This window comes from Molossus molossus, unplaced genomic scaffold, assembly GCF_014108415.1.
Source record: "Molossus molossus isolate mMolMol1 unplaced genomic scaffold, mMolMol1.p scaffold_m16_p_11, whole genome shotgun sequence".
Lineage (NCBI taxonomy): Eukaryota > Metazoa > Chordata > Mammalia > Chiroptera > Molossidae > Molossus > Molossus molossus.
In genome coordinates, this window is record NW_023425346.1 from 48,869,315 (window position 1) to 48,893,395 (window position 24,081).

The 24,081-nt window shown below is 40.0% G+C and overlaps 1 protein-coding gene across 4 annotated transcripts in view; it reads right to left on the reverse strand.

The window, feature by feature from the left end:
• Positions 1–14,002: 14,002 nt before the first annotated feature.
• STK39 (serine/threonine kinase 39) overlaps positions 14,003–24,081 on the reverse strand; it is a 291,825-nt gene continuing 281,746 nt past the window's right edge. For all 4 annotated transcript variants that reach the window (XM_036253502.1, XM_036253503.1, XM_036253505.1 and 1 more), the window contains exon 18: positions 14,003–15,526. In XM_036253502.1, the coding sequence (XP_036109395.1) occupies positions 15,452–15,526 (75 nt within the window). In that variant the 3' untranslated portion in view covers positions 14,003–15,451. The remainder of the gene's footprint in view (positions 15,527–24,081) is intronic.

Genomic DNA, 24,081 nt, shown 5'->3' on the forward strand with positions numbered 1-24,081 from the left:
CGACATGTCTCTACCCCTGGTGGATATCCTGACCTCTGAGGCATGGGGCCCTTTCAGAGACTTCAGTGGCTGGGATTGCTTCATGGAGCAAGTAACTAAACAGCCTACTAGCCTCAGCATATTTCACTGAGTTGTAGCCCATTTACCAACAGATTTAGTGAAATTTTGTGAACACTGGTTCTTTCAGTTCCCACAGAAACTTTATAAGTTGAATTTCTCTTAAAAACTCGAAGCTTTTTAAACTTTTAAAGAAAGAAAGAAGCAACCCATTTGTTCCTTGCTCAATTAGGCCCCTAGAATGTTCATGTTGGAAAGGAAGTTACTAGTCAACTAATTAATGCCCTTCTATCTAAAAATAGCACACTGTGGCTTAGGGAAGTGTAATAGAACTTGGGTGAGGTCACACTGACAGCAACAAAGCCTGGGCAAAAGGCATTTTGGTATTACAATTTTATTACCAAAGAATGTATTTTGTTTATATTTTATTTAACTTTTTTTTTTTTAAGGCATTTAAGATAAAGAATCAGACTGACACTGTCCCTTCTCAGACAAGTATTTCTGATTCTTTGATCTTGGGGAAATTACTTGCCTTCCTGGATTTGGAAGCCACATCATCAAAGGTTCTGATCTAGATACACAAAAGTTAGTTGTAATACAAATCATGAAATGAAACACAAGTGAAACATCTATGACTCAGTAGCAGAGTTACCAGAAATAATCTTCAGGTCCCCTTCCAAAACTTAGTATTAATTTTCTAAGGAAAATTTTGAACCCAAAATTTAGAGGGTCCCCTACTCCAAATTGTGTAAACTTCAGGCCCCCTAAAACTTGGATTTTCCCTTAAAGAGGCAGCTCTCTAAGGTATAGTGAAAATGTTTTGGTGTCAGACTGACTTGGGTTCAATTACCCTCTATTGAGTATTAGCTGGCTGACCTTGGAGAACTTAAGATCTCTGTACATCTGTTTCCTCATCTATAAAATGCAGATAATGGAACCAATTTCCTAGAGTTGTGGGATGTTTCAACAAGATAAGGTAGGAATAGTCTTTGGTTTAGTGCCTGGTCCAGAGAAAACCTGCCATAAATTGTATCTTGTATTATATAGGGAGGATGTCTGATATGATTAAGAGAATGGGCTTTAGAACCAGATATGTTACCTGAGAGCCACCTCCTCGGTTCTTGTCACACTCATGAGAAAGAATTCAGATGAGTAATAGAAAGCAGTGTTGAAGCAAAGCAAGCAAATTTATTAAGAATACACTTGGCATAAAGCACAGGCAGGCAACTCAGCTAGTCTGAGCGCCCCACCTGGTGAAAGTTCAAGAGTTTTATACTTTTCCCCCTATAGGTTTCAAGGTTTCCCTGCCAAGTATCTTGGGCAACAGATTAGATTTCAAGGCCCCCTTTTACATTGTTGTGGAGAACATCTGGCGATTTTATCTTGGCATGTCCCAAGACTGCTGACTTCTTTGTTTAGTGGGAAAGATGACCTCTCCCTTTACTCCCCTCTTCCCCCTCTCCTGCCCTAGTAGCTATCTATCCTGTCTAATAAATATATCTACATTCAAATTCCTGCTTCATATTCCAGTATTTTCTATCTTATCTTGGGCAGCTTACTCTTTTTGAGCCTTGTTTTCTCATCTTTAAAGTGGAGTAATAAAACCTAACCATTAGGGTTGTTTAAGAGGAAATGAGATGATGTAAAGCGCTTAGCAGAGCGACTGCTTTGGATGCAAGGAAGAACAACAACCAGGAAACACTCCATGTGCCTTAAAAGAGTGGCTGTCAAACTTTTTGGTTACAGCCCACAGTAAGAAATAGATCTTACATGGTTACTCAGTGCACATATACACATTACCACAGGACTAGTGTGTGAATCAAATTTGATAGTGTATATTATAAAAAGAGGCATACAGGGTGTCTGTAGATTCTATTAATTACATTTTGAAAATAAAATGTATTTTAGTAAACACTGGCTCTATTCAAAGTTGTGTATACATTTTTTGTGAACACCTTATACATTTTTGGTAATACATATGCTTTGATAACACTGTATGCTTCACACACTGTTCTCGAATGGGAAGATAAATGCTCGATCAGTTTCAGGCTGCCCCCCCAGTAATATGCTTGAACAGCATTAGCATCTCAGTAAGCTACATGCTTGTCTTTTCTTCAGTCCTCCATTTCATTTTTATTCACTTCCTTTTTCAGAATCCCAAAGAATTTAGAGAGAGGAGGAAAAAAGAGTTAACTATGTGAAAAAATCTACCTGAACGTACTAAACTTGGTCCCTGTTCATTTTGAACTTAATCCTATTTAACACATCTAAGTGCTGCTGTCAGAATTGTTCAATATCAAATTGTCTATCTGGGTGAAGGGTGGGCCAGACATTGTCTATACCACTTTTTAAAGAAGGACACTATCTTCTCCCATAGTATGGACACATTTATTTACTGAACATTCTGCCTAAACAATAAGCGGTTGCCACTGTGACAAATAACAGGTCTTGGTTTTCAAACCGGTATTCTACATGAGGAATAAATACACTGTTGGAATGATTATTCTGTTACTGATCTTTTATTATTCTGTAGCATATTCAAATAACCACATACGATAGTAACTTTTAATAACATCCCTTGCCCTTTGATGAGTTATGAGCTAAATGTTATGGGCTTAATGAGTCTCTTCAGCTAACGATGCTTGTTTTGTCGACTTCCACTCATGTAGGGGAAGTTTTGTTTGTCTCAGCTGTTCAACTAGGGGTGCAAAATACATACAAATGCCATCTTCTGGTTTGGCACAAAGTGCACAGAAGCTGATAATCAAATTTTGCAGAATTTTCTTCACTACTCTTAGATCCTCCAACTAGCCCTGGCTAGGTTTGGTGAGCATGGCACAAGGCGGCGGATACCGTGACATCACTGGTATTTGACCGTGCATTTTCTCTACAGCAAAATAGCATCTAAGCAATCACTCGGACCTTTTGGAAACAGGTACTTTTAACCATTTTTTTCAGTGGCTCTTCTTTCCAGTGGAATGCCAGCCTTTATTATTATTATTATTATTGTTATTATTTGGTGGTGTTTTGGGTGTTGACAGTATTGTATCTAGGGCCCTCGAGGGAGTCGTCACTTTATCATACTTTAAACATATGCTCTTACAGGCCACACAATTTGCATGCATTACACATTTTAATCATTCCTGGTGGTGCACATTCCAGGCAGCAAACTCCAAGAAGTATTGCATCAGCTTAAAGAAAACACTCACAAACCTCTTATACTTGAATTTTTTAAATTTATGCCAATACACAATGGACATTGTCAGTTAAAAGCCATCTGTTGCCCTGGCTGGTGTGGCTCCATTGGTTGGAGCATCGTCCCGTACATGGAAGGGTCGAGAGTTCAATTCCAGGTCAGGGTACATACCTGGGTTGTGGCTTCAATCCCTGGGTGGGGCACATACAGGAGGCAACTGATCTCTCTCTCTCTCGAATCAGTGTTTCTCTCTCTCTCTCCCTCCCTCCCTCCCCCTCCCCCACTCTACTTCTCCTTCTAAACTCAAACATATCCTTGGGTGAGGATTAAAAAAATAATAAGGCCATTCACTTATGGTTATTAGGCCTAATGATTGACTTCTTGAAACCTAGAACCCTGGAAAGTATTACATATTCTAGGTTGGAATAGTCTGGCCCTGAGGGAATGTTCTAGTACTACCCACCCTGGCACATGACTTATACCCTACGAGCCCCTTAATATCCAGGGGAAAGTCAGAAGTGTTAAGTGGGATTTCCTAACAGATTGGATAAAAGATGTGTGCAGCAGCAGAACAGGAATATGTGTGTTCCCTTTAAGCTGATCTGTAACTATAACAGCCAGTTTTGGATAAGCTAGAAGCTCCTCTCAGCTATAAGGGATGGGTACATATTTTACTTTAAACTGATCAAATTATTTTACTATCAAACTAAATGGGCCTCACTAAGCAACAGCTTCTCTCATCAAATATACTTCCAAGAAAGAAGACCTAAGATCATTTACTATTGAAAGCAAATCCCCATTTTGGGCAGAAGCCCTCCAATGTTAATTGGCTCTTATTCACCCTCTCTATGATTTACTTAACAGTAGATTCTGCTCACTAATTTTAATTTGAAGGATTTACCAGGAAAGCATATTGCTTAACACTAAACAGACCATGGGTACATTATTGGAATGAGTGATTAAAAGTCCTGATACAAGCCCGGCTGGTGTGGCTCAGTGGTTGAGTGTCAACCCACGCACTAGAAGTCGCCAGTTCGATTCCCTGTCAGGGCACATGCCCAGGTTGTGGGCCAGATCCCCAGTGGGGGGCATGCAGGAAGCGGCCAATCGATGTTCTCTCTCATCGATGTTTCTCTCTTTCTCTCTCTCTCTCTCCCCCTTCCTCTCTCTAAAAAATTAATGAAGAAAAAAAAATTTTTTTTAAAAGTTCTGATATGAAAATTGCCCATGCTGAGGTCATTGCATACAGGACTACAGTTATTTTTTGAGGGACTTCCTGGCTCCTCCTCTGCAGACAACCACTGCACCCTCCTCAGTCAGGGACGATGAAGTGGCTAGCTAGCGTATTTGCAAGTACACGGTATATAAGATATAGGGGACTTTACAAGGATAATATTTTTAATTAAAACATTTTCATCACATACGATTTATAGGCCTTTCTAAAAGTTGTTTTAAATACAGAAAACCAGCCCTTGCTGGTGTGGCTCAGTTAGTTGGAGCATCATCCCATGCACCAAGGGGTTATGGGTTCGATTCCTGGTTAGGGCACAAACCCCAGTTGCACCAATCAATATTTCTCTCCCTCTCCCTTGCTCTCTCTCTCTCAAATCAATAATAAAAAATGTAAATATCGAAAAGCACTTTGTTCATATCAGAATAGAGTTACGATGAGAGAAAAGGGAACTTCCAGTTCACGTCTTTACCAGTTGACCACAGGAGCGGCCCAGTAGATGCAGAAGTGTTTTTGTATGCTTTCGATGTATGAGATGCCGGTGCCTTGGTTTTACAGAAAGGCTGTAAACTCTTCTGTTTGCCCAAACATACAGCAAATATCTGTGTTTAGGGATGTTTAGGTCAGTGAGCAGAACCACAGCACAGTGGTGCTGCCATGTTTAATCAGAAGCTCAACTAACTGGACTGGCTAAATCATAGGTACTCCTGTCATTCCTTTAAACTGGAACTTTGATTACTGCACCTTTTGGAACCACAAATGAGAGTAACTGCTTGGACCATGTTCTCAACTCCTTGCTAACCAGCATTTCCTATCGTGGAACCTACCTCTGGGCCTTCACTGAGAGTACTTGAAAAGGAAAGTGTTCAAAACTTGGTATGTATTGCATGCATGGTTTCTTTTTTAATTTTATTTTTAATCTATTTTATTTTTAATTGATTTAAGAGAGAGGAAGGGAGGGAGGGGAAGAGAGAGAAAGAGAGAGAAAAAGAGAGAGAGAGAGAGAGAGACATCGACTAGTTGCCTCCCACACATGCCCCAACTGGGAATAGAACCTGTAACCTGGGTATGTGCCCTGACTGGGAATCGAACTTGCCACATTTTGGTGTACAGGATGATGCTCCAACCAACTGAACCAGCTGGCCAGGGTTGTATGCATGTTTTGAAAGTTTTTAAGTTTCTGAATACGTAACTCCAACTTCCTAGAATTTCATTTCAGGCTTTATTACTAGGAAAAATCAGGTTTCTTCTACCTTTAAAAAACAAAAACAAAAGTATCACAGAAAGTGTAGGCTGTGTCTGATCAGACATTTCTTTCACTGTTGGTGGGCTGGAAGCTCTATCTAAATCGCTGCACCCCTCTCGCAGTTAGGAACGACCTCATTCTTTCTGTGTCCTAACTTTACCCTTGCATTTATCTGGTGGACCAATTCTTATTGACTCTTCATCCTAATTTCTTTATGTATTTTTACATCTTTATCCTATTATATGAATGTATATAAACTCCTCAAACACCATTTGGTACAATATGGGAATACATTACATACAGATATTAAATGATACCTGACAACAGGTTGCAAAATAAGGGTTCTCCAGTTATTCATGTACTTTTACTCTCTGAGTGGAGGAGACCGTCTTGATACTGTTTCTGCCTGTGATTGTACAGAAGAATGTTAAGAACATGCTCTGGATGTTGGGAAACCAGGACCCTGGGAGTCTAGTGCTGCTGGGAGCTGTGAAGGGCCTTGGACGAGTCACGGAGCCACTCCAGGCCCAAGTGCCCGCTGCACGAAACCGAAGCCGTTGGCAGAAATTATTCTCTCTTGTCCCCTGCAGACCTACAGTTTTAGGTTTATTAATTTTTTTTTTATTTTAAATTGCAGTGACATACAATATTATATTAGTTTCAGATGTACAACAGACTGCTTCAACACTTATATACCTTAAAAGTGATCATCGCCATAAGTCTAGTAACCATCTGTCACTGAGTATACTTATAATATTATTGACTATATTCCCTATGCTGTACATCATATCACAATACCTTATTTTATAACTAGAAGTTTTTCTTTCTCTCTTTCTTTCTCTCCCTCTCTTTCCTCTTGGTTAATCCTCATCTGAGGATATTTTTCCCATTGATTTTTAGAGAAAGGTGAAGGAGGGAGCGAGAGAGGAACATATAATTTAGTTGCCTCCTGCATGCACCCTGACTCAGGTCAGAGATTGAACCTGCAACCCAGGTACCTGCCCTTGACTGGGAATTGAATCTGCAACCCTTGGGTTGTGCAGGCCAATGCTCTAAGCACCGAGAACTCCAGCCAATGCTAGAAGTTTATATTTTTTAATCCCCTTCCACTTGTACATACCTCCCCTCTGGCAACTAGGAGTTTGTTCTCTGTATCTATGAGTTTGTTTCATTTTATTTGTTTTTTTTTTTTTTTAGATTCCACATATAAGTGACATAACATGGCATTTGTCTTTCTCTGTCTGACTTATTTCACTTAACATAATACTCTCTAGGTCCATCCATGTTGTCACAAATGCCAAGATTTAATTCTTTTTTATAGCAGAGTAATAGTCCATTGTGTAGATGTACCATTTCTTTATCCATTCATCTGCGATGAACACCTGGGTTGCTTCCATATGTTGGCTATTGTAAACAATGCTGCAATGAACAGAGGAGTGCCTGTATCTCTTCAAATTAGTGTTTTGTTTCTTTGAGTAAATACCCAGAAGTGGAATTACTGGGTCATATGGTAGCTCTGTTTTTAATTTTTTGAGGAACCTCCATATTGTTTTGCATAGTGGCTGTACCAGTTTACAATACCATCAACAGTTCACCTTTGTCCACATCCTCACAATACTTACTCTTTGTTGAGATTTTTATAATAGCCATTTTGACAGATATAAAGTGGTATCTCCTTTTGGATTTGACTTGCATTTCCCAGATAATTAATGATTTTGAGTATCTTTTTATATGTTGGTCATCTGTATATCCTCTTTAGAAAAATGTCTGTTCAGGTCCTTAGCCTATTTTTCTTTTTCTCCAACTTAGTTATTTTCTTTTGATATTTATTTTTTAATTTAAATTTTTTTTTATTGACACTATTGCATATGTCCCCCAATAATGGGCTTATTTATTTTAGGTGTTGAATTGTATGAGTTCTTTATATGTTTCTGGAGATGAACCTCTTATTGGATATGTACTTTGCAATTATCTTCTTCCAAGTAGGTTGTCTTTTTGTTTTCTTGGTTTCCTTTGCTATACAAAAGCATATTAGTTTCATTTAGTCCGGTTTGTTTATTTTTGCTATTGTGCCCGAGGAGACATAATGCTCCCCCCACCCCCTAAATATTGCTAAAGAAAAATATCAAAGAGTTTACTGCCTATATTTTCTTCTAGGAGTTTAATCATTAAGTCTTTAACCTATTTTGAGTTTATTTTTTAATACTGTGTAAGAAAGTGTTCTAGTTTCACTTTTTTTGCACGTATCTAGCCGGTTTTCCCAGCACCATTTATTAAAGAGACTGTAATTTCCCCCAATGTATATTCTTTCCTCCTTTGTCAAAGGTTGACTATATAAGTATGGATTTATTTCTGGGCTTTCTATTCTATTCCATTGATTTATGTGTCTGTTTTTGTGCCAGTATGATACTTTCCTATTACTATAGCTTTGTAGTATAATTTGAAATCAAGGAGTGTGATACCTCCAGCTTTGTTCCTTTCTTCTCAAAATTGATCTGGCTACTTGGGATCTTTTGTGGTACTATATAAATTTTAGAATTATTTGTTCTAGTTCTGTAAAAAATGCCATTGGTATTTTGATAGAGATTGCATTGACTCTGTAGCTTATTTTGGGTAAAAAGGAAATTTTAATGCTACTAAATCTTCCAATCCAGGAGCATAGTATATATCCTTTCATTTATTTGTGTCTTCTTCATTTTCTTTCATCAATTTCTTATAGTTTTCAAAGTACCAGGTCTTTTACCTCCTTGGTAAATTTATTCCTAAGTATTTTATTCTTTCTGATGCAATTGTAAATAGGACTGTTTTCTTAATTTCTCTTGCTGACAGTTCATTATTGCCTAAAAATGCAACTAATTTCTGAATATTAATTTTGTAGCCTGTAACTTTCCTGAAATAATGTCTTTTTATTGATCTTAGAGGAAGGAGGGAAGAGAGAGAGAGAGAGAAAGAGAGAGAGAGAGAGAGAGAGAGAGAGAGAGAGAAAGAAACATGGATTGGTTGCCTCCTGCACATGTCCCAAATGGGAACTGAACTCTCAAGCTGGGTATGTGCCGACTGGGAAATGAACTAGCCACGTTTTGGTGTACAGGATGACACTCCAACCAATTGAGCCACACTGGCCAAGGCCTAAGTTTATTCCTAAATTGTGGGTGGAGAATTTAGGGTTTTCTTTATACAGTATGTCATTTCCAAATAGTGACAGCTTTACTTCTTTCTAATTTGGATGCCTTTTATTTCTATTCTTGTCTAATGCTGTGGCTAGGACTTCCAATACTGTATTAAATAAGAGTGGTGTCTTAGAGAAAAAGCTTTCAGCTTTTTACCATCGGGTATGATGTTAGCTGTTAGTTTATCATATATGGTCTTTATTATGTTGAAATATGATCCCTCTTTACTCACTTTGTGAGAGTTTTTATAACAACTGTATGTTGAATTTTGTCAAATTGCTTTTTCTGAATCTATTGAGATGATCATATTCTATTCTACATTTTATGTGGTGTATCATGTTGATTGATTTGCAGATATTGAACAAACCTTCCATCCCTGGAATAAAGCCCACTTAATCATGGTTTCTGATCTTTTTACTGTATTGCTGAATTTGGTTTGCATCTATGTTGTTCAGGAATACTAGCCTATAAATTGCTTTGTCTGTAGTGTTTTGGTCTCAGTTTGGTATCAGAGTAATGGTGACCTCATAGAATGAGTTTGGGAGCTTTTCTTCCTCTTCATTTTTTGAATAGTTGGAGGATAGGTAAAATCCACCCATGAAGTGATTTGGTCCTGGACTTTGTTGGGACTTTTGATGACTCATTTGATTTCATTAGCAGTTATTTGTTCAGATTTTGTTTCTTCCTGTGATTCCGTCTTAGGATTTTTTGTTTATAGTATTTTGTCCATTCTTTCTAGGTTGTCCAGTTTATTGTTACATAATTGTTTATATATTTCCCTACACGCCTTTGTATTTCTGGGGTCTACTGAAACTTCTCCTCTTTCATTTCTTATTTCACTTGGACACTCCTTTTTTTCTTGTTTAGTCTGGCTAAAGTTTCATCTATTTTATTTATCTTTCAAAGAACCAGCTTTTAGTTTTGTTATTTTCTTTTTTTAGGCTCTATTTTATTTATTTCCTTACTGATGTTTATTATTTCCTTCCTTCTACTGACTAGGGGCTTTGTTTAGTCTTTTTCTATTACCTTTAGGACAGGTGAAAGGGTAGATTGTTTGAGAGTTTTCTTGTTTCTTGAGGTAGGCCTCTGTCACTATGGATTTTTTCTTAGAATTGCTTTGGCTGTGTCCCAAAAGTTTTGGATTATTGTGTTTTCATTTTCATTTGTCTGAAGATACTTTTGATTTCCTCCTTGATTTATTCATTAACTCATTGATTGTTTAGTAGCATGTTGTTTAGCCTCCATATATTTGCATTATTTCTATTTTTCTTCTTGTAATTGAGTTCTAGTTTCATACATTATAGTCAGAGAAGACAACTGATATAATTTCTATCTTGCTAAATTTACTGAGACTTATTTTATTGCCTAACGTGGTCTATCCTGGAAAATGTCCCACGTGCTCTTGAAAAGAAATATGTATTCTGTAGTTTTGAGGTGGAATGTCCTATACATCTCTAATAAGCCCAGGTGGATTAATGTATCATTTAAGGCCACTGTTTCCTTGTTGATTTTCTGTCTGCATGATCTAACCACTGATGTCAATGGGCTGTTAAAGAAACTTTCATTGTATTACTGTCAATCTCTCCCTTTATTTATTTATTTATATATATATATATATATATATATATATATATATATATATGTATATATATTTGTTTTATGTATTTAGGTGCTCCTGCACTGGGTGGGTAAATATAAGAGTTATATCCTCTTCTTTGAATCATCCCTTTATCATTATGAAATGCCCTTGTCTTATTACCATCTTTGTTTCAAAAATCTATTTTGGTCTGGCCAGTGTGGCCCAGTGGTTGAACATCGACCCATGCACCAAGAGGTTGCTGGTTCGATTCCTGGTCAGGGCACATGCCTAAGTTGTGGGTCAAATCCCCAGTGGGGGGCATGCAGGAGGCAGCCAATCAATGTTCTCTCTCATCAATGTTTCGATCTCTCTCTCTCTCTCTCCCCCTCTCCCTTCCTCTCTCTCTAAAATAAATAAAGTAAAATAAATTAAAAATCTATTTTTTCTGATATAAGTATTGCTACCCAAGCTTTCATTTCCATTTTCATAAAATATCTTTTTCCATCTCTTCACTGTCACTCTCTATCTTAAGTGAGCCTCTTGTAGGCAGCATATATACAGGTCTTTTTCCCCATCATCCTTCCTATGTCTTTTGATTGGAGCATTTAGTTCATTTACATTTAAATTAATATGAATTTGTTTTTTCATTGTTTTTGTAATTCCTTTCTTCTTCCCTTTCTTCTCTTGTATATTGAATGCTTTCTGTAGTGATGGTTTGGTTTCATTTTTCTTTATTTTTGTACATTTATTATGTTTTATATATATATTCATGTTATACTATGAGAGTCATGTATATATAACAAGCTATGCTTATAGTAATCTATTTTAAGTTGGTAATTGCTTAGTTTGAATGCATTCTAAGAGCACTATATTTTTACCCACTTGCATTTGTTTTTGATATATTTTACATCTTTTGAGTGCTTGTATCCCTTAATTTACTGATACATGATCTTACTACTTTGTCATTTAACCTTCATACTAACTTTAAATTGTATGACCCACTACTTTTACTAAATCTTTGCCTTTATGAGTGAGTTTTTTCATTCATATATTTTCTTATTTTTAGTTTTGGCTTTTCCTCTTTAAATGAAGTCTCTTTAACATTTCTTATAGTGCTGTTTTAGTGGTGATGAATTCCTTTAGCTTTTGCTTGTCCAGGAAGTTCTCTCTCCTTCGATTCTGAATGGTAATCTTCCAGGGTAGAGTATTTTTGGTTTTAAATTTCTCTTTTATCCCTTTTAATACCTTGCGCTATTAACTGGGGCTACAAAGTTTCTGCTGAAAATCAGCTGATATGTGTTATGGGAGAATCTCTTGTACTTATCCAGCTGCTTTTAAGATTCTCTAACTTTGGGAATTTTAATTATGACATGTCTTAGTTTGGGCCTCTTTGGGTTCTTTTTGTGAGACTCTCTGTGCTTCCTGTACTTGGATGTCTGTTTCCTTCACCAGGTTAAGGGAGTTTCAGCCATTATTTTTCAATTAGGCTTCCGTCCATCTCTCTCTCGTCTCCTGCTGGGTTGCACCCATGATGGGAATGTTGATATGTTTCATGTTGTCCTAGAGGTCCCTTACTATTCTCATTTAAAAAATTGTTTTTTCTGTTCTCATTGGGTCATTTCCACCACAATGTCTTCCAGCTTGCTGACTCATTCTTCTGCGTCATTTAATCAGTTGATTCCCTCTAAGCAGTTGTTTTTAACCTGTGGGTCGCTACCCCTTTGGGGGTCAAATGACCCTTTCACAGGAGTCGCCTAAGACATAACAGTAGCAAAATTACAGTTATGAAGTAGCAACAAAAATAATTTTATGGTTGGGGGTCACCACAACATGAGGAACTGTATTAAAGGGTCACGGCATTAGGAAGGTTGAGAGCCATGTATTTTTCTTTTGTTCTTGTATTCTTCAGTTCCGATTGGTTCCTTTTCATATTTTAAATCTCTTTGTTGAAGTTCTCACTGAGTTCATCTATTCTTCTGAGTTTGTTGAGCATCTTTTTTTTTTTTTCTTTTAATCCTCACTCAAGGACATTTTTGCATTTATCTTCAGACAGAGGGGGAGAGAGGGAGGAAGAGAGAGAGAGAGAAACATCAATGTGAGAGAGACAGATTGACTGGTTGCCACCCACACGACCCCAACCGGGGTCCGGGACAAATCACAACCAAGGTACATGCCCTTAGCAGGAACCGAACTCGGGACTCTCTAGTCCACAGGCTGACACTCCAACAACTGAGCCAAACCGACCAGGGCTGTTGAGCATCTTTATAACCACTGTTTTGAACTTTATCTGGAGATTGCTTGCCTCACTTTTATTTTTCTTGAGTTTTTGTCCTTGTCTTTCATTTGGAAAATATTTCTCTAGCCTCATTTTGGCCGTCTGTGCTTCTATGAATTAGGTGAAAGAGCAACCTCTTCAGGTCCTTAAGGAGTGGACTTAGAGAGCTTTCCCTTTGTAGATTGGGTGTGTGATATGTCTTTGGCAGGCTAGCTGCAGTTAGAGCGGGCATGAGCTGCAGAGAGACCCGGGGGACAGGCAAACTGGAGCTGCCTTGGTGAGCAGGTTACAGATGGAGCTGGATTAAGTTTGGGCACAGGAAATCCCAGGGGCAAGTCATGCCAGAGTCTGTACCAAAAGCAGAAACAGGCCATGGGAAGTACCAGGTACAAGCTGTGCCAGGGTCACCTTAGCAGGATGACTGGGGCTGTACTTGGAGCACACTTGGGCCCTGGGGGCAAGCTGTGCTGGAGCCTGGAGGAGTAGCTGAAGCAGGCGCATGCTGCAGGAAGTCCCTGTGCAAGCCTGGGAGCCAGGGAGTGGGCCTGGCGCACAGAGCTAGCCTTGGCCCGCTGGCTAGAACACCTGGATCAGGATCCTGCCCAAGCAATCCAGGTGGAGAGGAAGTGCAACACATGGCACTCGGGTGCCTCCAACAATGGCAAGTTCTCTGTTTCCCTCCTGTTTGGCAGATACTTTCTGGTCAGTAAATGGATTTCCTTCTCATGTTGTTTAGGTGCCATTAAAACCACTTTTTGCTGTGTCCCTGGTGTGTGAGTCTGTGCGCAGGCCCCTCGGTATTTCCCCCCTCCTGCAGGACAGGGTTCCCGCGATGCTGTCTCTAGCTCTACTACCCATTCCTGTGCGAGCTCTCATGTGCTGTGCAGAAGCCGTTCAGTCAGCCCTCAGTTCTTTTTCAGGGGTCACAGTTTTGTCTCTGGGTGTAGATTTGATGTGTTCGTGGGAGGGGATGAGTTTGGGGTCTTCCTATGTCACCATCCTAGGCCCGTCCATAGCCCTATGGTTGTAATTCAAAGACTGTCTGCGTGAAGTGTGAATGTTCATTTTTCTCCTAAGGCTAATTCAGGTTATTTGTCAAATCTGATTTCCTGTGACTGGATGGATTCTTATTCTTCCTCCAGAACACTTTTCTCTAGTTAATGCTTACTAGCAATTTTATGAATGTGCTAGATACCGCTGTAGCAATGCAGATGATACCGAAAGGGAGAACAGAACAATGACACAATTTCTTTGTGCAATACTTTTATTTTCCTTTTACCTTTGCAGTCATCTTTGAGTAATCGTTGTGTAAACAATAGAATGGAATGGTATTACATTAAATTGTATGCAAATGGCTCTAGAACACCTTAACAATCATGACAAGGCAATTATAAATAACTTTGTTTTCCTTAGTAATATATATTTGCTTTTTAAAGGACATTAAAGAGCTGCCATATCTAGGGTTAGCAAGGAAAGAGCAAATGGTACCATCCTGGGAGCCCACCTCCCTGAAAGTTTAGATTCCAATTTTGAAAATCCTAAGGTTGACCATTCCATAATATGTAGTCAAGCAGAGGGCTACTTGAATTGAAAGTATTTATTCTTGAAACTTAACAGCATTTAACCTTTTAGTCATTGCACAAAACCCCTTCTGTAGTTTTTACTCCATCTGGGTATTCTGCAGAATTTCAAGTAAAACTCAGATTCTGGGATTTTCAAGTTTATCACCTTTGGGACAACAAATCCTATCATTTAAGGAGATGTCAAATCAGAGATGGGTACATAATTCGCAATCTAACAGAATGGCAACATTTTATATAGCATTCTAAATGTTCCAATGAAGCAAAACTTACAGATGCCACTTTATGTAGAGGAAATTTTAGATCTGAGACTATTCCAGAGTAAAGCAGCCTCAGGCACATTCTTAATATGAAAGTTTGCAAGGCACCTCCCTCTCCCGGGAGACAATCAGATTGCGGATTGGTTTTTCGGCAAACAAACCAAAAGAATAAGCATCCTAGTTCTTAATTCAGTCATCTCAAAAATCAGAAGTTATAAATACTCCAAAGATAGACCTGAAACTTTTTTGTTTAAATAACAAGAGATTTACTGCAAGAAGCATATAATCAAAAACTTTTCATAGCTAAGGTGTGTAATGCATAAATATATGAAAAATAAAATTCACAGTCAGTTTTAAAACTAGAATTCAAGTTTGGCTAATAAATCTTAATTTTTATAAGTATATTAATCCTAAAGACAACATAAAAGAGGCAGCATTGTCAGATGTACAGTTAAAGTCTAACAGAACAACAACCAAAGAAGAAATAGCTTCTGATAGAAAAAATTCCTTTTGTTGCCAATAAATGGGACCACCTGAGTGTGTTTCAGATTCTTTTCACTTAAGGGATATCCGAATTAATTGCTAAGAACATTAAATAGCTTTTGGAAAAATTAGCAACAGTCGTGCAGCTGTGGCATTTGCTTGTTCTTATACTGTGGATTGCTAGAGAATAAAGCAGGACTCGGAGTGTTAAGTTTAAAAAAATTCTTTTTTATCCCATTTCGTCGAAGCTGGCCTCTTCACAATCTTCCGATTTTGCTGGGAACTGGGCGTGAGGGGGGTGGGAAGGTGTAGGGAGGGCGAGGGGGAGTGTGGGCAGGGGCCATGGCAGATCAGGGCACATCGAGGGATATATATCAGCTGACACTCAACTGAGCAAACCCGATCAGCTTCACTTCATCAGGAATCTCGGACCCATCACAGCCAGAAGCCTGAAAATGAAAAACAACAAAACCTTGAGGGCTGGTTTGGCAAACTTGTCCATGTGATGGCAGAAGCAGGCACAGGCGTATTCGGTATGGGACCACGTGTCCCCCTTCTTCCGGGAGAATCAAACTCATAAGTGACCACTGGGTGCTTGCTAACTGCTGTAAGAAGTCAGGTGGTCATGCTGTCGAAGACGGGAGACGGGGTTCGTGACCCGCTAAAGCACCACTGTGCCCAGGGGCTCAGCTTGGAACTGCCAAGGAACCACACGCGCGTTTTCAACAACTCGGGTGGTTTTTAAATATACTTTCAAATTAGAGCTCCTTAATAACACGTTTTAAAAAGAGTATTATGAAAATGGGCAGCAGAAGAGACCTAAGAAGTCAACTGGGGGGTAATTTGGTTTTTAACGGAATCATCTCCTCAGTAAAACTGGCCAGAAAAAGGAGCAGCCACCCAGTAGAATGGCTCTCCATAGATGACTGCTATCTAAATACCAGGCAGTAATTTTTACAGGAAAAGGTACAATAGATATTTTGCCACAACAGAATTTTGTTTCTAATATTTTAGGACATATTTATTGCCTAAAATTGGCTTAAATTATAGCGTGTCAAATACTTTATTATTTTTCTTCAAAAGGAATTGGAAATAAGCCACTGCCCATCAAACCTCTCACTGGTCCTAATTCATAAATTATTTCTATTTTCCTTCTCACCTCCCACTAACACAGGTGCTCAGCTCACCACAGTACACGAATCAGAACTGGACATTATATAAGTACCACAACTGGAGAGAAAAAAAAAATCTGATGGATGACTGGAAATGGGCAACTCATTACCAAAGGACCATGCAAACCTTTTCTTGCTAAATTATTGTCGAAGTAATTGGTTTCCTGTGGAAAAAGAAAGCCCTTTCCCAACATCACAATGCGCCTGCTCTCACAAAGCAGCACCTAAACCCAGCCTTTGTCAACCCAGCATTTTCCTTCAAGCAGCTAATTAGAACACACAACTTGAATATTTCAAAATAATTACCTTTAAAATAACATTCAGTGCAGTAGTTATCCTTATATAAGAAAATCAATAGCCTAAAGCATAGGAACATTAGTTAGCATTTAAACATTTTACTTTGTGCCTACCCAGTGATTTCTTCAGTCTTACTTGACAGATAAGATTCAGTGAAGTGCAGTTCCCACTGCCAGGGGCAGACCAGAAACATTCCTTCCCTTATCGCTTTTAACAAAGCACTTCAGGCACAGAAGGCTGTTCAGCTGAGATTTTCGGGTGGGTGTTTTTCATGCTGAGACTGTCATATTCACCGCCCCCCCACCAATTTCCTCATTCTACTATCACTGTTTATCAATCTCCCTACACCTTCCCTTCTTCGTTACTGCGCACGTCACTTATGCAACCCACTGAGTGGGGGCAGAGACCATCTGTAATTAACAGGCAAACTGATGGACATCTGGGGACGCTAGTGCTGCTGGTGAGGGAGGTAAGGCTGGCGAGTAGGGAGCGCATCTGAAAGCTCCGTCAGGAATTTGGTGATGTGAATGGCAGGAGGTTCAAATGATTAGGAAGAAAAACAAAATATCCCGTAGCAGTTAAACCGAACAGAAATAAAAGAAAAATTCTAAATCCTTTTTGTGAATAGTAACGGAAGTGAGAATCTGTAGTGAGAGTGGGTGACCGAACCGTGGTTACTGTGGGCACGTCACAGGCTGTCTGTCCACATCCCACCCATGGCCCAGAGCCTCCTGCGGCTACACTAGACTGTCCTCCCCGCAAGGGGCTCGGGCCAGGTCGCCTGGCTCTGCCTCGAGGCGCTCAGCCCTTTCTCCACGCTCCACCGCGCTCCTTCTCTTAGCCAAAGCGGAGCTCTGGTGCCTTTCACTGGCCTGCAAAGACACTAGAGGCGGCAATGTGTGAATGATTCTGAAATCTGGAAGAAAGAAAATCAAACTTTGTGGTCTCAGGATCCCTTTACAGTCTTAAAAATTATCGAGGACTTCAAAAGCTTATGTTTATGTAGGCTATATTTATTGTACTAACATCTCTTAGAAACTAAGAAAAATGTTATATATATATTTTTTTATCCTCACCCGAGGATATTTTTCCTTTTTTTTTGTTCAGCTAGAGTGGGAGGGAGAGAGAGAGAAAAATCGACGTGAAAGGGACACACCGAGTGGCTGCCACCTGCACAACCCAACCAGGGCCGGGGACAAACCGCAACCGAGGTACGTGCCCTTAGCGGGAACTGAACCCGAGTCTCTCTGGACCGCAGGCCGATGCTCCAACCGCTGAGCCAAACCGGCCAGGGCAAATGTTATGTACTTTAAACACGTTTATGTAGGTTACATTTATTTATACTGTCTTAGAAATTAAAACTGAAAAATTTCAAAAATATTCATTTACTAATTCATTGAACAAAATATACCCATTACATGCTACTATAAATAAAACCTTCATTGAAAACTACAGTTTATACCAAAAGAAACATTTGAGAAGACTGGCATTGCTTTACATTTTGCAAATGTTTACAATGTCTTCCTTAGTAGAAGATGGCTGAGTTCTCACACCTGCTTCTGCATTCCATCTACTGTTGATGTTGTTTTCCTTGAAGAGTGGACGAAGATAATCCAGCCTCACACAAATATGTAGTTGTTGAAAAAAAGAGTATTTTAATAGCCTTTCTGGACACTTACGGATATCCTTTATTGCCATACCAATTACTGCCCAAGTGGTAGTGTCTTAAAGCTTAGTTGTAATGTGGAATCTGAAACCACAGCATTAAACTTTTTTTCATAGTCTGCTATACTAAAATCCATTGGCCGATCGTGGAACAGATCTTTACATTTTTCCATTGCAGTCGACATACAATATTATATTAGTTTCAGGTGTACAATATAGTGATTAGATATTTATATAATTTACAAAGTGACCACTACAATATGAAGCGTAGTACCATTCTGACACCACACATAGTTATAAAAATATTACTGACTATATTCCCTTGCCTGTGACTGTTTTTATAGCTGGCAATTTGTTCTTAATCCCTTCACCTTTTTCAATTACCTCCCCCTTCCCATCTGCCAACCATCAATTTGTTCTCTATGACTTTGCTTTGTTGGTTGGGTTTTTTTTTTTGTTGTTTTTTTTTACAATACACATATAAGTGACATCAAATGGTATTTCTTTCTCAGTCTGACTTATACACTTAGCATAATACCTTTTATGTTCATTCAGGTTGTTGCAAATGGCAAGATTTTATTGTTTTTATGGCTGGGTAATATTCCATTATCTATATGTACCATTTCTTTATCCATTCCTCTATCAATGAACACTTAGGTTGCTTCTATATCTTGGCTCTTGCACATAATGCTGTAACGAACACTGGCGGTGCATATATCTTTTCTAATTAGTGATTAGGATAGCCCAGGATAAAAACCCAGATGTGGGATGGCTGGGTCATATGGCAGTGGTTTCATTTTTTGAGGAACCTCCAAACTATTTTCCACAGAGGCTGTACCAACATGCAATTCCAACAGTGTACTGTGAAGTTCCCTTCTCTCCACATCTTTGGCAATTCGTGTTTGTTGATTTATTGATGACAGCAATTCTGACAGGTGTGGTGATATCTCAGTATGGTTTTGATTTGCATTCCCTGATGGTGAGTGATGTTGAACATCTTTTCATATGTCTTTTTGGCCATCTATATGTCCTCTTTGGAGAAAAGTCTATTCAGATACTCTGCTCATGTTTAAAGCAGATTCTTTGTTTTTCTGGTGTTAAATTATATGAGTTCTTTATATATTTTGCATATTAATGACTTATTGAATGTATTGTTGGCAAATATCTTCTCCCATTCAGTAGGTTGTCTTTTTGTTTTGTTGGTTACCTTTGGGGTACAAAAAACTCTTTAGTTTGATGTAATCCCATTTGTTACTTTTTTTCTTTTGTTTCCCTGGTGCTAGAAGACATACCCCAAAAAATATTACTAAGCGCAATACCAAAAAGTTCACTGCCTATGTTTTCTTCAAGGAGTTTTATGGTATCTAGTCTTACATTTAAGTCTTCCACCCATTTTTGAGATTATTTTTGTATATGGTGTAAGAAAGTGATCCCGTTTTATTCTTTTGAATTTATCTGCCCAGCTTTCCCAACACCATTTATTGAAGACTCCCATTTTCCCATTGTGTATTTGTGTATTCTTGCCTTCTTTGTCATAGATTAGTTGACCACAGAGGTATGGGTTTGATCTGTGGGTCTGCTTTTATGCTAGTCCCCTGCTGTTTTGGTTACTATAGTCTTGTAGAATAGTTTGATATCAGGTAGCATGATATCTTGAACTTTTTTTTTTTTTTTCTCATAAGATTGCTTTGGCTAGCCAGCGATTTTTGTGATTCCATAGAAGTTTTAATATTATTTGTTCTAGTTGTGTGAAACATGACACTGGTATTTGATAGAGATTGTTGTGAATCTATAGATTGCTTTGAGTAGTATGGACATTTTGCTGTCAATTCTTCCTCTCCACGAGCATGGTATATCCTTCCATTTATTTGTATCTTTATTCAATTTCATTCTTCAAATGTCCTATTTTTTTGAGTACTAGACACTGTTTTTGATACAACTGTAAACAAGATCGTCTTCATATCTTTGTTATTGATGTATAAAAATTTAACTGATTTCTGAATATTTATTTTGTATACTGCTGTTTGACCCAATTCATGTATTAGTTCTAATAGTTTTTTTGGTGGAATCTTTAGGATTCTCTAAATATAGTATCACATTTTCTTACTCACTTTGGCTTTGTTTGTTCCTCTATTTCTAGTTCCTATAGGTTGAAGGTTAGATTTGAGATTTTTCTTGCTTCTTGAGATAAGTAGTGGGGGCCCTGTGGGGCCCAGCATTGCTGTATCTTTGGCCCCTTGAGCTGAGTGTCTTTTTTATCCTCACCCAAGGACATTTTTGCATTTATCTCCAGACAAGGGAGGAAGAGAGAGAGGAAGAGAAACATCAACTGGTTGCCACCCACACGGCCCCAACCGGGGACAAACTGCAACCGAGGCACGTGCCCTTAGGGGGAACCGAACCTGGGTCTCTCTGGTCTGCGGGATGACACTCTAACTGCTGAGCCAAACTGGCTAGGGCCCAGGAGTGTCTTGATTGCTCTTAGCACTGACCCTCAGGGTGGCTGGCTATGACTGCAGTGGACAAGCTGTCGGAGAGGGGCTTACCCCCAGAGCAGGGCTCAGGTGCCAGCCGAGTCCACCCTTCAGATTTATTTGTGGAGCTAGTTGGGGGTGCTGAGTGCAGGCCAAGGTCAGCCTCTATTTTTGACCGTCTTGGGGCCACCTGATAGGAGCTCCTAAGTGCTGAGTTTGGGACCCTTTGGTGGGCACCACAATGTGGACTGAGGCTGGCCGCCACTTATGCCAGGCTTGGGGCCCCGTGATGGATGCTACAATGCAAGTTGAGACCAGTCACCAACTGTGCCAAGCTTGTGTCTGCTTAGTAAGGGGTACACGGAGGCAGGCTGCTTGGGTGGAAACGCCACAGGGAGGCTTGGGCCTGACATGTGCGTCGGGTAGGGTCTCGGAATCACCGGTGCAGAGGGGAATGGTGAGCTCAGATTTGGTGCAGACCTGCAGGCTGGGTGGGAAAACAGTTCAACAGAGGAGCAATGGCGTCCGCAGTGCTTCTGACTCCAGCCCTCACCCTGAAGCCAGCCAGTTCACTTCCTTCCCAGTTTCCCCTGGCACTGCTGGAGCTGCGGCCCCTTCACTGGAGCCCAGAGCAAGTGAGTCTGTGAGTGAGCAAAGTCCACGCGTGGGCTCCGCAAGAGAAAGCCCTGGCCGGCGTCCTGCGGGAGGCAACACGTCGATGTGTTTCTCTCCCTCCCACTCCATCTGCAGTTGGATGGGAAAATATCCTCAGGTGAGGATAAAAGAAGATAAAGTCCTGGAATCCAGCAGCCCTCTGTCTCACTCAGATGCAATTCTCACTGGTCTTCACAGCCAGATGTACGGAGACTCCTCTTCCTGGCGCTGGGACCCCTACTCCTGAGAGGATCTGTGCAGCCAAGATATCCCTTCGATTCTTAATCACCCCATGTGGGTGTGGGGCCTGCTGGTTATGTGTACCCACCCCTCCCACCAGTCTTGTCCTGGCTGCTGCTTTATATCCTTACAGAATTTCTGTTCAGCTAGTCTTCCCATGGTTCTCAACGATGGTGGTTTACAGTTTGATGTGGTCGTGGGAGGAGCACAGCGCTCACCTGCTCTGCTGTCTTGCAAGGAAGTCTGAATGGATCTGTTACCCATGCTTGATTGTGCAGCATGGTGGAGTTATGCAGGTTTTCCAATGTTGACATATTTCATACAATATAACAACATGTCATTATACCATGTCAACAAATCATCTTCATTAGTATCACCAATCTCATCAGAAAAGTCTTTAAGTCCGGGGGAGTTGTCAAATGTAGAGTGGCAGATGCAAGTTTTCCAAAATCCTGTTTTTGCTCAAAAGCTAAAATGTATTATTATTAATAAATACTGTCAGTCATTTTCCTTGAATTGCTAGGCTTACTTGGTTCATTTTGGAAAGACTATCTGCTATATCCCTTGTCTGAATAACCACAGTTTATCAGTTATTCTTCCAAGTAAAAACGGTGTTCCATGGGAAAAAGGAGGAAATAGGTAGTTCAGCTCACAAGATACAATGTACCCAAGGATATTTTTACATTTATCTTCAACAGAGTGGAAGGGAGAGAGAAACACTGGTTGCCACCTGCATGACCCAGGGACAAACCGAGGCACATGCCCTTGACCAGAATTGAACCCAGGACTCTTTGGTCTGCAGGCTGACACTCTAACTGCTGAGCCAAACTGGCCAGGGCGTATCTGAGTATTCTTAAGAACTGCTTCTCGTCACACAGAATATTAAAAAACGTGTCCTCAAGGAGATTTAATAAAATCTATAATATTTCTTGCCTTATTAGAAAAATTATTAAATGAAACTGGCTTTTTGGTATTAACACTTTTTTACAGAGCGCGCATGCGTGGCTTTGAGGAATGCGATGGCCACCAGTAGTCTGATGCTCCTGCCTTAATTCTGGCCGACATTAGCCGTTTACCCACATGGCTTTTCGACCAATGTCAACACAATGCAAAGGGCAAGTTAACAGTATTATGATGAAGAGTTTTCACACCCAGTATCCCCTAAAAAGGGTCTCAAGGAACCCCAGAATGCCAAGGCCCACACTTGCGAAGTGTGGTTTGAAGGGAAATGTATCATCAGTTCCAGGAACTCAGCATAATGATGTTCTCACTCAAGTGTGGACTCCTGCCCGAGGAGGAGCTGAATCCCCAAGGATTCCCTTGAAAACCACCTGGAGAGCTTGGGAACACACCGATCACTGCCCGTGTTCACCCGAGGTTGTGATTGCTCTGGGGTATGGTCTGGGTACCGGGATATGTTGAGCTTGCCAGGGGAATCAAAGGTTGGTAGAGTTTGAGGACCACTGTTCTACCCTAGTGAACCTCCAAATTTCCTTTGAAGCAAAGGTTATCACACCTGAGCCCGCATCAGAATCCCCTGAAGGTTTGTTAAAAACAGATCCCTACGACCCCGCCCAGAGTCTGGCTCCTCAGGCCCTGAGGGCCCTAGGATTACACTGTTGCCAGGTTGTTCCTGGTGAAGCCTGCTCCGTGGACTTTCCTGACCATCTCCCAGCTTTGTTTTCTTTGGAAAATGTCACCTTAGATATGCAGCCTCCAACTACACCAAAGCTGAGAGCCTCTAAAAATAAGACCCTTTCATGGTTAATTACCAAAATGCTCATGAAATTGCAACCTGCATGTTCAGTAACTAAAATCTATAATGTTCATGTAAATGTGTACCAATTGGATGTGAATTACATGTACTTGCAATTTTGTATTCTATCTTCAAGGGCAAATTAAATATCATACAGCAAGACTCATTTGCTTTACAAAACATTCGTGGAGCCTTGTCTTACAACAGACAGACACGGCAAACCCGCATTTATTCCTGAGCTGAAATGCCCTCTATGCCTGAGCCACTTGGTTAAAAGTGATTTTAAAAACACTGATCTGCCTGTCCCTGGCCATGTCAACACAGAAATCATACTTCACTTATCTGTCAAATGTATTTAAAGCTCAGGACTGGGCAGAGACAAAAGTAAATTGCACTTCTTTATGTACCCTTTGTGCCACTGTTTTTCTTACACAAGCAGATAGACAAGATAAGACGTGAGCCAAATGTTCCCAATAGTGGTGGAGTAGGGTGGGAAGGAGCCCACACCTGGACGCACCAGGGGTGTTTTCAAAATTCCCAAAGCCCAGGCTGCACCAAGAACAATTAAAGTAGGACGTCTGGTGTAGGACCCAGGCACTAGCAAGGTAAGGACCACAGTACCAAGATACTACAGTTCTTTAAACAAAGTTCGGTCCCTAACGGTCTCCTTCAGAACGCAAGGAAAACTCTGAGATTAAAACGTTCAGGAGCTGAGAGACCAAAGCACTATAAGTAGCAGTGGCTTA